This window comes from Paramacrobiotus metropolitanus, unplaced genomic scaffold, assembly GCF_019649055.1.
Source record: "Paramacrobiotus metropolitanus isolate TYO unplaced genomic scaffold, Prichtersi_v1.0 Parri_scaffold0000144, whole genome shotgun sequence".
Lineage (NCBI taxonomy): Eukaryota > Metazoa > Tardigrada > Eutardigrada > Parachela > Macrobiotidae > Paramacrobiotus > Paramacrobiotus metropolitanus.
In genome coordinates this window covers 168,193-184,578 of record NW_026570364.1, presented here as the reverse complement: position 1 = coordinate 184,578, position 16,386 = coordinate 168,193, and the positions used below count along the sequence as shown (strand labels likewise).

At 40.0% G+C, this 16,386-nt stretch overlaps 4 protein-coding genes across 4 annotated transcripts; all 4 read left to right on the top strand.

Annotated features, from left to right (window-relative positions):
• Window positions 1-2,091: 2,091 nt before the first annotated feature.
• LOC129599399 (uncharacterized) lies at window positions 2,092-3,919 on the top strand. Its single transcript, XM_055497620.1, has 6 exons — window positions 2,092-2,231; window positions 2,452-2,609; window positions 2,919-3,069; window positions 3,169-3,186; window positions 3,338-3,504; window positions 3,571-3,919. The coding sequence occupies exons 1-6, from the start codon at window positions 2,178-2,180 to the stop codon at window positions 3,650-3,652; spliced, it is 630 nt and encodes a 209-aa protein (XP_055353595.1). The 5' UTR covers window positions 2,092-2,177; the 3' UTR covers window positions 3,653-3,919.
• Window positions 3,920-4,914: 995 nt separating this feature from the next.
• Window positions 4,915-6,856, top strand: LOC129599402 (uncharacterized). Its single transcript, XM_055497623.1, has 8 exons — window positions 4,915-5,048; window positions 5,161-5,315; window positions 5,385-5,535; window positions 5,613-5,630; window positions 5,710-5,873; window positions 5,936-6,126; window positions 6,479-6,598; window positions 6,657-6,856. Exons 1-8 carry the CDS (start codon window positions 4,989-4,991, stop codon window positions 6,854-6,856), a joined length of 1,059 nt encoding a protein of 352 aa, XP_055353598.1. The 5' UTR covers window positions 4,915-4,988.
• Window positions 6,857-7,847: 991 nt separating this feature from the next.
• Window positions 7,848-10,059, top strand: LOC129599391 (uncharacterized). The gene is made up of 8 exons (XM_055497613.1): window positions 7,848-8,086; window positions 8,209-8,363; window positions 8,438-8,588; window positions 8,668-8,685; window positions 8,770-8,930; window positions 8,986-9,143; window positions 9,373-9,492; window positions 9,564-10,059. Exons 1-8 carry the CDS (start codon window positions 8,018-8,020, stop codon window positions 9,764-9,766), a joined length of 1,035 nt encoding a protein of 344 aa, XP_055353588.1. The 5' UTR covers window positions 7,848-8,017; the 3' UTR covers window positions 9,767-10,059.
• A 1,051-nt stretch (window positions 10,060-11,110) lies between these two features.
• Window positions 11,111-15,847, top strand: LOC129599397 (atrial natriuretic peptide receptor 1-like). The gene is made up of 9 exons (XM_055497618.1): window positions 11,111-11,129; window positions 11,712-11,966; window positions 13,583-13,912; window positions 13,990-14,033; window positions 14,138-14,176; window positions 14,736-14,873; window positions 15,035-15,262; window positions 15,470-15,605; window positions 15,747-15,847. The coding sequence occupies exons 1-9, from the start codon at window positions 11,111-11,113 to the stop codon at window positions 15,845-15,847; spliced, it is 1,290 nt and encodes a 429-aa protein (XP_055353593.1).
• Window positions 15,848-16,386: the final 539 nt, after the last annotated feature.

Sequence of the window (16,386 nt, the reverse complement as noted above, 5' to 3'; positions counted from 1 at the left end):
ATACAACGCTTCATCATACAGCTTCAAAAATAAATGATCAAGAATTATTTTTCAAAGAATTGACTGTAGACCACAAGAGTATCTGAGGCGAAGCCGAAGATGACTCTTGTATATCTATATGACAGTAATTAATTACGATTAATTCGGGCATTTGAGTATTTGTACGTACAGAAAGCATAAATCTGCAAAAGCAATGGTCATTATGTAGTAACTCGTCGATGATCGATAAATGTCTATCCATCATCCGCAGGGTCAGTATAAATGTGTTTCCAATAGTGCAGAGTCCAGCAACGCTAAGTAGACAAATCCTACACCGTGATAGCGCTCAGATACTGCACCTCGGTATAATTTCCCGAACTGGGCACATGTTGGCGCTAGAAATCCGGAGAAACGTGCGATATCGGTGTTGCGTTAGCCATGCTAAAAACTTTTCCGTTGTCCTAGTTGTTCCGTGGTACTGGAAACTTGGTGTTCTCGGATAAATTGCGTTATGGTATAGCTACCCAACCAACTCGCTTTCTAGTTTTAATTCAAATTTCATGACAGGTGATCATGATTAATGTAGGCGTAATTTTTATTAACTCCTAACAACTTGCTACATTTATCCTAATAAGTAGCATGCAAAGTGCAGACCTAACGTCTTCCTCTTGTATGATGCGTGACTCTTCACGTTCACCGAGCGCCTGTCTCTTCAGTAACTTCAAGATGTCAGTAAAACTAATAACATGAGAGGTACACCACGATTCCTGCTGGATCTTCGCATTTCCTACAACATCCATAATTATTGCACTAAAATATAGCTTTACCATATAAAGTAAAAGCACTATATCATCACATCACAGTATAACTATATCCCAGGTGACCAAATAAACGTTTACCATGGCTAACAACTTACGTTACCCGCACTAATCAGCATTTTGCCTGATGCTTGGGATAGCAGATACACGATTCTCGATTCATCCGGCGCTTTTTCGCGTTACACGAATTATGTCATTTACCCGTTTTCCGAATAGGCAGAAAACTTTGTATTTTGTGAGTACACACGTGGAAGTGTCGAAATATATGTTGTAAACAGACATGCCAATTTACATTCGTGCCGAAAAAACAAAGCACGAGCAGCGATAAAGGAAGCCCCGAAATCCATGCAAATAAATTAATGTCTAAAGTATAATCAGAATAGTAAAAACGAAATGCTTTTTGCGATCACTGGATTCGTGTGCATTAACTTGAACTGATGATCTCAATTACCTTAAATACAGACGAGTACCTGCAAGCATATTGCATATAACGGGACAGCTCGTCAGGGAGTAAAACATGGCACTGGTGCCGGTCAATGGCACCAAAAGCGATAAAACGTAAACCTAGAGACTCTGCAAGTGCATACTAAAAAAAATGAAATAAAGCAAAGACCAAGTGAAAATGTAGCACTGCTCCTCCTGTTCTTCTTACGTTTTCAGCCTTTAGATCTGATAAACATATTTACTGAAGATAACCGCCAAGGAATGCTCTGCATATCTGTACATTATTATGTCATGGGATCTTCTTTGGGCTTATATTTTATACCTTCCGGATTGTGTTGTATTAGACCAGTTTCCAATAAACTTTTTTGCAAAAACGTTAATTATTAAGTGGCTGTACTGTACAATTTACACTTTGTAGTAACGTATTTTGCTCCGTGCTTTGATTACAAATAATAAAACGTTTGGTAGAAGATGAGTCCCATGCTCCTTTCGGGCACTTTTATCGCAAAACACACGAATTCAGTTAGTCCTTTTTCTATAAAGTATAAGCTATTCAAATAAAAAATGTTTATCATACTGCTGCATTTCAGCTAAAAATATGGCGTTGTTGTATTTAGTGGCATTCTTAAGGTTTTACAGTTGCCTTCAGGCTGGAGCGCTAACACACCCCTAATGCAATGCAGTTAAACTTTAACAAACTGGTTCCGACGCGAGACAGAAGTATTTCCGACGCAAGACAGAAATATCAGAAAAAAAGAAATTAATTAATGTGATAGTGACTGAATGAGCCATCATCTGGCAGTAGAAAACCGGAAAGCGTTTAAATAAAAGCCGGCATCCATCCAAAGTATTCACTCCAAAAAAATCGTGAGTTTAAGTTTGGTCAGTATAGAAGCGAAGAAATTGTACTTATTACACCACCCTCATAACGGCAACATGCTCTTCCAATGGGATTTAAATCTTTTTGTCATTGGTGCCCTTCTAACTCTGGTACGTCTATGGTGGGAACCCGATCGTATGTTTGGTAGTTAGCTATTTATTACCTACTGATTAGTTGGTACCGGTATCTGCCCAAAAACACTCTGGATGTCGATATATGATTTTTTGTCAGGCGCTAATACGTTTAAACTCACCTACAGCAGAACAGTATGTTCTTACTAGTGTTTACGAAAGCCTTCAGAATATCCAGCTCACAATCTGCATATGACAGGGAGCAGCTGATGATATTCGAGTTGAATTCCAATTGCTAGACTTCACTAACAAGGCCCGCGCTCTAACCGACGGAACTTCAAAATGCCCAGTCAAGTCGTTCTGCACAAAAGGGGAACCAACATGCAACATTCGGTTATCCCGCGCAGTGGACAAAAGGTACGAGTACAGTATTAACAATAAACTGCACAATATAAACTGCACGTACTTGCTTCTTAACGCTTCCATTGTTTAGCAGTAATTTTGCGACAAACCACCACTTGTGGCAGAGCTCATAATTACCGTAACCCAGTACCTACGATATAGGTACGTAATGCAGCAGTAATCAGATATACTCCTTACAGCTTTGCGGACGTCTTGTTAAATAGTTAAATCAATATGTATTTACCGAAAAGTCTACTGACTGTTTACTTATAGTGCTAACTGCACAGTGTTGTACAGACGCTAACTTATATACTGTCATTTTAGACTGTGCCCCGAATCCTCCGACCAATGCTTTAGTTCCCCGATTACCGATCCAAAATTTATGGAATGGCGGTTTGTTTTTTACAAAGGTTGCTCGGATCAAGCGCTTGTTAATCGCACTCTATCTTTGGATAACTGTAACAAAAAATTTCAGGTACATAGAAAGTGTACTCATGTACATACGTACGTAGTGCATACGTATTTACATATCGTTCATTCAACCGCTTAACCGTCCTTGGGTTTTTATTTGCAGGAAACGAAATTGCAGCTGGTAGGTAACGTACAGTACGAGTTTTATTTAAGTATACAGTGAATACGAAATTTATGTCCTTATCTTCATAACAAGGAACAACTACGTTAGATGTACATGATACTATATGCCCTAATTATTTAATACCGTATGCTTATGTACTCTTCCACAGAAAGTAATCCATCAAGAGAAGTTTAATTCGGCCGAAGACAAGGATATGCAGATTTTTGACTGTCTGACTTCCGGCAACGCCGCTGATGTGGCTTCAAACAAACGTGCTGCCAAATGGTCGCAGACCAAACAGTGTGCTCAAAAGTATAACAAACCGGAGAATGCAAAGTGAGCCTTGGTGTTGTTGCTACTCCTCCAATTAAATTATAATAATTGCGAAACGTTGCATTGTAGATTGTCGTATCAGTGGCGAGCGTACAAAATTCCCAAAGAGCAATGTGGAGCCGAACCAAAAGAGGCCCCTTTCCTAATCTAAAAACTCGAGCTCATGCAATGTGCTGCGATGCTTGAAATTTAAATGAAAGATACTAATTTAACAATCCCTCGTACTTTGAATTGCATGCAGTTCCTTAGCTGCATACGTTCTAATATTCCATGTGCATTTCCAGACCTGAAACTTGAAACTTGAAAGTAACCGGCAACTTGAAACTTGAAAGTAACCGGCAAGGAATTGTCTATGTTAGGAAAAAATCCGCTTTGGGCTAATACGATATGACAGCATCTTCAGACTGTATTAGACGTATTTCGGATACAGTAGACATGCTTTTTTCATATTTCTGGGCAAACAAATTGTGAGAATACTGCTGTTGAGTCCGACCGTATTTAGATTACGTGTCTGATCAAGTTCTTAGTACTTTAAATTCGTTCGTTACACTCGTCTATCGAATAATTTTTTGATTATGACGATAGGGCAAATAATTATAATATGCCGCCGGACATGGAGCGCACAACATTCGGAAGACCTTACCAGATATTATTTCGCATGCAAACCCAATATACGAGTTCATACCCTCGCACAGACACACACGTCAGCAGTATGCTCTGCAATACATACAAAACGTTAGTAATTTTGCGAGAAGCGAAAAGTTTTGCGAATTTTCAGCAAATGATGATCCCTTATACGTAGTACAGAGTACTTTTGCTCGAATAATACGTATATTATAATTAATAAATACTGTGTGCCGGGCTAGAAGCTTCGTTAATAGCTGACGGAAAAAAACAGTCTCTCTTACTTTCTTGTGAACGGCTTTTGCCGACATTACTGCAGCCGCCGCCTTTGCAGCTTAGTCAGGAACCGCAACTGCCAAGAATGATGGCGCTTATGCATACGGAGTAAATTGCCACAGAACGCATTAATCATTATTGTTTATTAGAATCCACACTGTTAAGGTTTGTCTGCCGTTTAGGTTTGTCTGGTAAAGCTAATGTCAGTACCACTAAATGTGGTACGCTTGTATAATGTTCTAGGAGTGCCATTTGCTGCTATCGCAATAAATTATTTTCTGTCGTTCTTGACCACTTTTATGACCTGCAGCGCCGAGGTTGGCCGCTTCTTTAAAAAAATTTTTTTCGAGACTTTTCTGTGACATTTTAGCGGTATGACAGTATTGGGACTTGTTTGGAAAAGCTAGACACATCAACGCCCTTTAGGCGACGTAAGTCCTGCTTAATAAAACATAATGGACAGCAACTGAGTATATGTAATTATAGCTGCCAAATTATTGTATTGAAAATCAGCCGTCTGCGCACTAACTAGTGGTACGGACACAAATAAATTCATTTTAGGATTGCCGATATTAATTCTGAATAAAATGCATCTCCCGAGCTTCCTACTTTCTTTGCTTACACTATCCTGCACCCTTTTTTTTCTGGTAAGTAAGAGGCAAGAACTGAATTACGTTATGATTTTTTTTTCGCTTCTCGATGCATCCCCAATTTGTAATATTTGGGGATTGGATGTAAAATGATGAAATGATTTCGTAGGCAGCGGCAGACGATATAAGAGTAGAAATTCGAGTATTAGACTTCTCCAACAAAGCCCGTGTATTAGCTGACGGTGTTACAAAATGCAAACCTAATCGGTGTGAGGCCGATCAACCACCGTGCGATGTCAGAATTGAGCGCGCAATGAACAAAAGGTGAGTCAGCCGCATAAAAAACCTTACTTCTGAAATTGTTAACGAGTTCAAGAGCCACAATTTGCTTAGCGTGTGCCCCCAAGATTCAGAAAAATGTTTCACATCGACAACCGCCGATCCAAAATCAGTAAACTACGAATCTTTTTACTATTATCAATGCGTGGACCCGGGAACGCTTAACCACACTTTCACCCAGGATACTTGCAACGAAAAATTCAAAGTACGCAAGAAAATGATATTTCTTTTAGGCATTTCTTTCAGATTTAGCCAAAATGTGACTCTGTTATCTTACTGCAGAAAATAAATTTGCCAGTGGTAAGTGAAGAAGCGGTTTACAACTGGCTACCTTTTTCGCGGTATGCAAAAAAAATTTGATACTGTTGTCTGGTTGAAGCATGCCTATCACGCACAATACTATGTCAATCCTGCTCCGGATATACAGTATTTCGATTGTTATACTTCCGGTAACGCTGCCGATGTGGCAGCTAATCAAAACGCTGCTAAATGGTCGAAGGTCATGTCGTGCGACCAAAAGTTTAAAAATCCAGCGAATGCCAAGTAAGATACTGTTGAAAGCGCCAACCGTATTCCTGACAATTCTTGGCTTGAAATATTATCAGGTTGACCTATCAGTGGCGAGCATACCACGTTCCCAAAGAACAATGCGGAGCGGACGCAAGAAAGGCCGTTGCAGAAAAAGCGGAAGAGGCCGCTCAAGAAGCTAAAGAGGCTGCTGCAGCGGCTGCTAAAAAGGCTGCCAAAGAGGCGGAACAGCAAAAAATTAAACAACAGGACGAAGAAGCAAAAAAGCGTAAGATACATTACATTTTTGTTACGTTAACAGCTGAAACAACGCCTGGTGATGTTTTGACAACTATCGCACCTTTCACTAACCAGCTATCGCACCTTGTTTTCAACACATTCGCAACAGGTGGTTTTAATAAATATAGATAAAACCGCTGTGAATGATTTATGAGATAAAGGTGCGGCAGTTATCCAGAAACATTACTAGCAATTAAATTATTTATAAATATAGAGATTAACAGGAAGTGCACTATGCAAAAACTATCATTACATTTGAATTACTACTCGTTGACTTATCCGAAAAACGTAAAGCGGTAGTTTAGTTAATATACTTCTTACAATGAATTTTCTTGTTAAAGGTGGTCTGGCAAAGTTATTGGTGTCCTTACACGTAATTGTAAGGACCGTTCCTGCAGACAGCAACGATCAAGAAAAGATAACACGCTCCGCTCTACTTGACCTTTTCAGCAAGAATTTCGGTACAGTCTTGTGATCTTAGCTTTGCGTGCTTGTGGTATCACATATTGATTGTTTCAGGTAAACGTTATCGCACCGAAAACGTAACAATCCAGCTTGCGTCCCACGATAGGGAAAGAAAATATTATTTTATCGTTGGATACAGCGTCCCCGTTGACGAAAAAACAATCAGCAACGAATTCGTCAACCTCATCAAACGCTCTAAAATTCCAAACGTAGTGGACGCTTGCTTTGAATCGAAAGACTGCAAAACGAAATAAATTAAATATTCACCACGGTGTAATCCGTTGTATTCAGTCATTAATTCCCTCAAAGATGTGGTAAAATGGCAATAGTTTCTACTTAAGAGAAATGAGAAAAGGTAATGCTTACTTAGGAAGGTTTGCGGTACATTTGAACTATACGCGGTTGCACCCACTTTTAATTTTCGTAGTTTCTTGCATATATAAGTATAGACTATATACACATATAAGTAGTGCATTTTATTGGGATAACCACCGCTAGAGAAGCGGATTTGAAGTGCAGTTGATCTAAAAATGGCTAAAAAATGTTAAAAAACAAGCAAACCTAACAATGCTTTTTTTTGAAGAATTGCTTCTGAATTTGCTGGCTCCTTATTCACTCAAAAGTGTGAGACTGTAGAACAAAACAAGAAATCCACCACGTGCTACAGACTGCAAAAAGTACAAATCTGTTCCGCATAACCTTTAAGTAAACGGAATGGAACAGAACATGCTAATTTCATGTACAAGTATACGAGTACATAATTATCAACCTTCGCAAACGCTTATCTTTAAACACTTCAGCGCACATCGAACTGACCGTGATACTGGTGAGATTCGTAAGCCGTTAAATCATGGTGAAGTTTCTAAGTACAGTACTGTACAGTCTGTACTATAGAATGATCATTGATTAGCCAGTTTGGTAGGCAGCATCACTAGTAGCCTAGTAGTAGGCACATAAAGTGACTTTATTCTAGATAAGTCACGTGCAATTATCACTATAAAATAAATTGTATTATGTTTTCTGTCTGCCCATGTATGATTTATGGCCTGCAGCGCCGGGATCGGTCGCATCAATAAAAAGAAAGAGATAAATTTTTTGCAAGACATTCTTTAATGCTGTATGATATACTCGTATTTACAACTGGCAATCTTCTAGTACATCTGCAGTTAAAGGAAAATCGTCCGACCAGGCAAAACGAGTAACACGTATCTGTACGGTGACAGTATCTAACCTGAAGGCGACACATGCCTTTCTCAATAAATCTTAATTGCAGAAAATTTTTTTTCAACACTTGACGAATTAAGTGTTAACATAGTCCCGTTGTGCACTGATGCTAAGCCCAGCGCGTACTAAAAAGAAAGAGAATTTGATGTTGTGATTTGAAACATAATACTATACGAGCAAAGTTGAATAAAATGCTTCTAGATCTTTCGACAATTTATCCATTCGCTTTACTTACCCTATCCGCCGCCCTTTTATTTCGGGTACGTAAAAGACACGAGTTCCGTGTCGATCTAGAAATTGCGAATTGAGATTTTACAAAGCTTTTATTTGCTGATGAGCCAGCTAGCTGCAGTGCCTGAACTGCAATAATCCCGTTTTGCAGGCAGCAGCTGATGAGATAAGAGTGGACATTCGAATATTAGACTTCGCCAACAAAGCCAGTGTTCTCGCCGACGGTGCTACAAAATGCAAAGCTAATATGTGTCAGGCCAATCAACCACCATGCGATGTCCAGCTAAAGCGTGCAATGAACACCAGGTAAGACAAATGCGGAAGCAACAAGTCTTACATTATAAAATTCATTCACAATTTAAGAGTCGCGGTTTTTTTAGTGTGTGCCCTAAAAGCTCCGAGGAATGCTTCACACCAACAACAGCCGATCTAAATTCAGTGGAGTGGTGGCCCGTTTATTTCGAGCAATGCGTAGACCAGGCATCGATTAACCGTACTTTCTCCCAAGATACCTGCAACGGAAAATTCAAAGTACAGTATCCGAATGACAAAAAAGTTTTCACGAGAAATTCAACCTGAAAATCTGATATTTACTGTAGTCGTGTTGCAGCAAATAAACATGGCAGTGGTAAGTGGTAAATGGCGGTTGCAGATGGCTACTCTCTGGAAAGTTTATTGGTTTGCCGATTGTGTTATCTGAATTTATTTGAAGAAAGCTTACCATCAAGGCTACTTTACCAGTAACAAGGACATGCAGTATTTCGATTGCAAAACATCTGCCGAAGCTAAGGACGTGGCGTCTAACCTAAACGCTGCCAAATGGTCGAAGCCGTTTCCTTGTGACCAGAAATTCAAAAATCCAGCGAATGCCAAGTAATACGTACTTTTGAAGTGCCAAAAGATATGGAAAATCATTTTTCCTTGTTAGATTAACTTACCAATGGCGGGCATACCAGATTCCTAAAGAACAATGTGGAACAAATGCAAAAAAGGCTGCTGCTGAAACGTCTGAACAGGCTGCCAAGAAGAATGCTAAAGAGGCAGAAGAGCAACGACTCAAGAAACAAGAGGACGATGCGACTAAACGTATGTGCAATCATAGTACGAGTACGTACGTATAATGTAGTCGTAATTTACTGTACCCGCTAACAGCTGCGGCAACTATTTTTGCAACATCATATTTTTTGACGGCGATTGCAACCTTCCGCGATCTATTTTGGACACGGTGTAGTTGCATTCATTATTATTCGCAGAACTTGATAGCGGAAGAAAGTGTTCTGCCTAATCACATTTTACAATAATTTTGTCCTTGTAGGTGGGCTTGCAAAGCTGGTGGCGGGCGCACGAGTAATTGTGCAGACTATTCCAGCCGATGGCAGCAGTCAAGAGAAAGCTACACGGTCCGCTTTACTTGATCTTTTCAGCAAAAATTTCGGTACGGACTGAATTTTGGCTTTTTGACTTAACTACTCTGTACCATGATATATGTGTAAATTACTGAATTAGGAACACGCTACCGCACCGAAAGCCTAACAATCAAACTTCTGTCCCGTGATAAGGAAGAGATGTATTACCTCATCAAAGGATATAGCGTCCCTGTCGATAAGAAAACAATTAGCACCGAATTCGTCGACCTCATCAAGAGTTCCAAAATCCCAAACGTGGTGAATGCTTGTTATGAATCAAAAGAATGCAAAAAAAAAGTGTAATTATTTATGTGTAGCAGATAAGTAATATTCCACTAAAGCTAATTAAACAACATAGCAGTACGAGTACACCATGTTTTAGTACTTCCACTGAATTTAATAATTTTGTTGACGCTTGCGCAATTATCTTTACTCAACATTTACGCGACTGCGTCTTCTAGTTCATAGACGTGTGCTAGAAAACGCGAGGAAATATAGTTTCTGGAGTTCGAAATCGCAATAATGAGGACGATAGCTGTTGTAACAGCGGTTGCCGGTTGGTGGGAGGCAACAGCCATATGGTACAATTAAAGCAAAGCTGCATACGAGAAAGTAAAACCTATGTGGATTTCTCTGGCGCCAACCAGTAATCTACCGGTGCTCCAAAGGGCAAAGATATGCAGAGTTGCTGCGTATGACCCTTTGAGGTAACGGGATCTAAAGGCTAAGAAGATAATTTCATGACGCCGTCTGCAGATACGCTTCTGATAAAACTATCCACCAAGCCCATCTACATTTCGTACATGTTTGCGGTTTTCTCAGCTGCACGCCGTTTTAATAGAGGGATTCGATGGGATCCTAATAAGTGTACTTGTCATAGCTTGTGCAGCGTCTTGTGAGTCCGCCTCCAAGTCAAATCTGTATTACCACATTTTCGGTTGGTATGCACATCACTCAACAAATTCGTGGTTCATGAGTCGCACTCGTCACTATATTGCTTACCTCAAAATTCTTTGAGCCGTAGTTGTGCCTTTACTTGTAAAAGTTAATAATTATTGTAATTCTTGACCTTAATTTTATTTTTATGCGTCATTGGAGATGCAATTCTTATCAAATTCATATTTAATAATGGTAAGAACAAAACGCCGCTATTTGTACATAATATTCTGATGTTGTAAATTATTTTCCTTAATTGTTGTGCACCAAATCCCACGTACGAGGATTCGCTCGTTCGAGTTCAATGACCATTTTTGTGGTGGTACATGCAACATTGCCTACAGCATCTCCCATCAAAAATAGGAAGCAAGGTTAAAAAAGGAAAGCAACGCAAAAATAGGATGAGAGTGCCCGTTTACGGGCTTGGCTACTCGAAATTAAATCAATCAATCAATCAAAACAATGAGAGCACAACTGAAATAGTAATGAGCCATGACCATTTTCAATAATCAAACAGCCGACAGAATAACGTAGGGCAGTAATCAGATAAGCGTACACCCACTCTAACTGTAATAAACCTTCATCAGTACTTGCAATAATACGCTACGGTTTAATGGAAAGGGATGGGGAGTGGGACGGCTTTTCAGTTAATAAAAAAGCAGCTGCGTTATGATCATTCACCTGCTGAGGCGATCGTTTAATTTCCTAAAAATGTGTTTCGAACGAGGGGGTACGTACACAACAGCGTAGCTACGTTTACATCAAGCTACGTAGAATCAATAGACTGTTTTACTTAGCGGCAACAGGGAACATAGAACCTGAATATGAATCTGTGCTTGTTGAACGGGTAAAAGCCGCGACTGAAAAGCCCTTTGCCTTTGAGACTGGGAGTATGACCATAACTCCCGAACTGCTTTGCTCTTATTAATAATCAAGCTTGTTCCCGTAATTCTTTCCTGCTGTCCAAGTCTGCGGAGCGTAGTCCTGTCTTATTGTCACCCGTCATTTGTTAGTAATTCATAACCTTATCGCGTAAGATCCACCAGTGTTTCAATTGTCACCGAATAATTTAGAGAACCTGGGTTGTTCAGCATCACTAACGAGTCGACGGCCTTCTTGCGTGTTTAAGGAACTCCAAGAGGTTTCGTTCTCTCGCTACGATATCACCCGTTTTGTATCGCACGACACATTTTCCATCAGAATGACCTTAATCAAGGGTTTCCTTTTTATGTTTTATGTTGTGGAGGTTTTCTCCTGTAACATGACCTTACTCGGCATTACGCCCTATCGAGCGCCTGTTTTTGCTGACCAGCACATTGTGGGCCCGGCCATCAGCCTTGCTTGGCAAATGGTGCAGAATACGACACTGCGTGGCTCAGTGGCTGCAGTGTAAAGACACATCTGGTACAAGAGTGGTGGGAACGGGATTGCGACAGAATCGAAGAGACGGTTTTGAGCTACGTGGCTGAATTGTATTACCGCTCGGCTAATGGAACCCACCCCGTGGCGGCGGTGTTTGGGCCTGTCTGCACCTTTGCCATTGGAATCGTGGCGGATCTACTGCAAAGTAATGTTCTATAAAATTTGACCTCGAAATCTTCGCAGTGTTTTCAGCCTGCAGTAAATTGCAGCATTTTCGTAAAGTGAATTTCTTCAAAACTCTGAAACCGTAGATTGTCGATGTAAACAATGTATAAGTCGGCAACCCAGTTATTCCGCACGATATGTTACTACTTACTGCAGTACTTCGCGCCTCCAGTTAAATTATCCAGCCCTTAGTAAATGGGTAGTTGGGTACCGATTTTTTATGCCTTGTCTGATAATCTGATTCCTTATAGACCAAAATTTTTATAAAAAGTTTTCGGAAGCTATTCGTAGTCAACGCATTACTGATTCGCATTATTGAACTTCAGTTCGACACAATCACCATTGTTATCCTGATCCCCTTTCACGTGCCATGCAAAGAACCCGGCGTTTTTACGAAAACGCTGCCATGCCCATTTATCCCCAAAAGACAACTGGTTTGACTCCTAACGCATTATTTTATTGTATTTGCAAAATGCAGTACAATACTTGCCGCAAAATACTGCAGAAATCTGTACATTCTTAGGTACTGTAGTTGCAGAATTACCATGTTCATTACAATGCTGTGCATGAATTCAGGCCCGGTGATACTACATCATTATTACAATTTAGAACATTGGAAGAACCCCCATATCCAAAATCCAGTACTGCAGAGTGTCTCAAAACAGAATCCTTTTACTCTTCGATTAATGCTGGTAGCAGAGTGAGTATTGTAGTGCAGCGGCGCGGAACGATCACACCGGTTTCACCTCGTTTTCCTGTGGCTCACTTTAATTAAGTTACCTTGCCTTTGGCGTGCCGTCCAAGCAAATGTTATCTGTAGTCTAAATTTTTGTGGATATTATGATATCGTCCGTTTTTTCCTGAACCATTGAATATACTGTACGGTATTACTACTGGACCTAAAGATTGATTTATTTCTTGATTTCCGCAGTACTATTTTGCGGCAGGTATTGCATTTTGTAATTTTTTCTCCGTGTTCCGAAGAGTAAACAGTGGAACGGCAGCAATTTTTATCCTCTTTAACCTAAATAACCGCGTTGGTTCTTTTAAGGGGACCCCTATGAGATGACTTTTAGGGAAAGTACTTTGTACCAGTGCGTATACAGCTGGCTCGAACACTCCCAGTGTTTCAACACCTACAAAATAAAAATATATGTCCATCATCAATCGTTCGAATTTTTCTTCAATCCGGCACGATACCAGATCCTGCTTTGCACTTTGCGCTGATATAAGACTCCGCCGGCGTCTTCTGTCTTTCAGTTTCCCTTCAAAAAACATGACTAATTTATACCGTTATGCCTATTCTTTATTTGGCTCTCAATGTTCTTTACGATTCCATAAACCAACAATTATAGCCTTCTGGCGTTACGTTAATATTTCTTTCCTTGTGCCATAATAATTTTAAACACATTTTCTCAACGTTCTGCAGAGAATAAGTTCCACTTGAACGTAATACAGTAAATCCAGTCAACCACCTCTGCGGCAGACTGGATGTCTTTCTGATGTTCAAATTTAGCTATGGAGTTAGTGGACTAGTGTGTCTGCATTAGCACTTTTTATCGCTTGCCCATTTTGATAGCTAAAGTTATGTTGCAGATTGGAATCTTCTGCTTCTGGAAGGGTCAAGTATCGCCACTTTTCTGGCTAACCGCGTGCGCTATCCGAACATCATAGGCTTTTCCTTTACCCACGTTCGAGCCGGCACATTTTTCTACCAAGTAATTAAACTTTTCAACTGGACCGATGTCACGGGGATTTATGACGTGGAGGACCCAGTGTGGCGGGCCATGTACACCATGAGCGAGTATCTTGCCAAGAAGACGGATCTCCGATTGAAAGCACGACCGGTGTTCCTGACTAAGAACAAGAACGACATGTACGCAGATATCGTGCGTGTTATTCGGGAGGCCCATCAAAGGTCACGAAGTATGCGAAACGTGATAAATCAGCCAGTACCTGCCCTGACTCAGCGCAACGATGATTCGTGTTGGTTTATGTTGCAGTTATCATTATTATGGGAAATATTAAAGTTGTCCGAATGTTGATGGTAAGAAATCTGAGAACATTAACAAAAGCCACAGAACCACTGTGTCATCCTTAACTTTTCACAGTAGCATTTCGTTGTTATCGGTAAACAAATTTTACCTGCAGCTAGCTGCGCATTCCTTGGGATACACAAAGAGAGATCATGTAAGTTCATGCTGATGATCCATGTTAAATTCTTGTTATACAAATCTTTGAAATAAGTTTGTAGAGATGTATCTGTACATGCAGTACATGGGACTTTTACGTTTAACGGCACCTGATACTTTGCTGGGAGTGCTTTGAATTACTCGTATGTCATAAAATGTGCAGCATTTTATCATCATGGTCATAATAAATAAATTATTAGTATCTTGTAAAAAGCTGCTTTTGCAGTCATGTCAAACTGAAATGCGTGCTGCTGCAACACATTAAAAGCGCATTAAAGGAAGACGTGTTCATATTTATTGCCGGTGCATATTTCAAAACGAAGAATTACTTTGACACGCCTAGATGGGATATGGGATTAGAAAGTGACGATGTATGTAATCAGATTCTAGTTGATTGTTGTGTTTGTTGATCGGCACGATGGTTAGTAAATAAATTAAACCTCTTGCGTCACTGGATCCAGAGCCTATGCGTATTATAATTGTATTTCTGGATTAAGCGTTCCGTTTCTCTTACTGGAGCAAAATGGCATACGAGCAAAAAACGATTTTGATTGTAGGATGCACGAGAGGCGTATCACAGTTTGTTTCTGGTTAAGCAACGCATACCATCTTCACCGCAATTTCGAAAATTCGATCGTACGGTACAAGAAATGGCTATACGCGATTACAACCAATCCATTCCGCCATATGACGAGGTATAATTATCAAGGCTTTCCAAAATTATATATTATTCTGACAACCAAATCCGGAAAATAATGATAATAAATATAATCGTGTGCACATGTAATCTTTCTTTCGATTATGCAATATCGATTGAAGCGATAAACGTCTACCATAATATGAATGCAAATTCCAGGTTAACATCCATGCTATTGGGTTTTATGACGCCATTTTGTCTTATGGTCAAGTGGTTAACGAAACGCTTGCGGCTGGGGAAGATATTTTCGATGGAAGGAAGGTGGCCAATCGCTTCACTAATCGGACGTTTCATGGGATACGTGGTGAAATCACCCTCGACGCGCACAATAATCTTGGTGGCCATTACGAGCTATACAATTTTCGCTACAATACCGGCATTTTTGTGGTAATTAAATCAACAGCATAACTATGTGATTTTCTATACAGCTATTTTTGTATACAGCTAGATAAGAATATGCCTAAAATACCGAAAATCAGGCAATTTCGCACTCTTGAGTACAGAGTATATAATAAATTGATTATGTGTATGAATATGTCATGAAAAGTATAAATGTTATTGTTAAGAATCACGTTCTTCTGTTTTACTGGACAGAAAGTGGTCGACTTCCCTGAGACGGCTCAAGTAGCAAAAATTGTGGCTGACATTGAGTGGCCGTATTTGGATAAACCACCTCCAAATGAACCATTCTGTGGATTCACCGGAAGCAACCCTAAATGCGACCCTGCTAGTACGTTGTGTTATTTGAAATCTGGTATCGCACCTTGTAACAATTTCAGGAATATTTTACCGGACCAGCGGTACTCTACTCACACTAGACGCACAGTTATAACTTACTGCAGCTTCACAGTGTTTTCTTCGCAAATTTCAGAAAGTCCAACCGTGTTTATTGCTGCTGGATCGGCCGCTGTTGGTGTAATACTTCTCGTTTCCGCTACAACTGGAACCATAATGTACGTACACATGCATTGAATTTTATCGTGGAATTTTTTCCTTTCGTTCGCCGTCTTCAAATTGTTTTGCTAAGCTTCGTATTGTTTCTTGTTATTTTTTCATCGTTTGCTTTGTACTTTCAGCATTTTTCTTGCAAGTTCTAGACGATAAGAAGTGTGGCTATTGCAGATTCATGAGGAGCAAAACAGCTGCCGAGGCTGATGCTAAATGGTGGAAGATCGCACCTGAGCAGTTTCAGGTAAAACTGCCCAAACTACAGTATAATGCCCGTTTACAGTAAACATATCCCTTTTAAATTTTATTTAACCAAAGGGTGATACCGTACATTTTCTACATTATCACGTTTAGAGTTAGAACTGCTACAAAAACCAAGGATGCAAGTTTCCAAGCACTGAGCATGACCTTATGCAATTTGGCCACTAATTGTCCCGTTTCTCTCCAGGATCAAGAGCGAACCGGCGAACCAGCTATGATACAGTCGACTCGCGTAACAGTCCATCCTTTTTCGCCTGTGAAAATTTCCGATCGAACGCTTGTAGAATTAAAACACGTAAGGC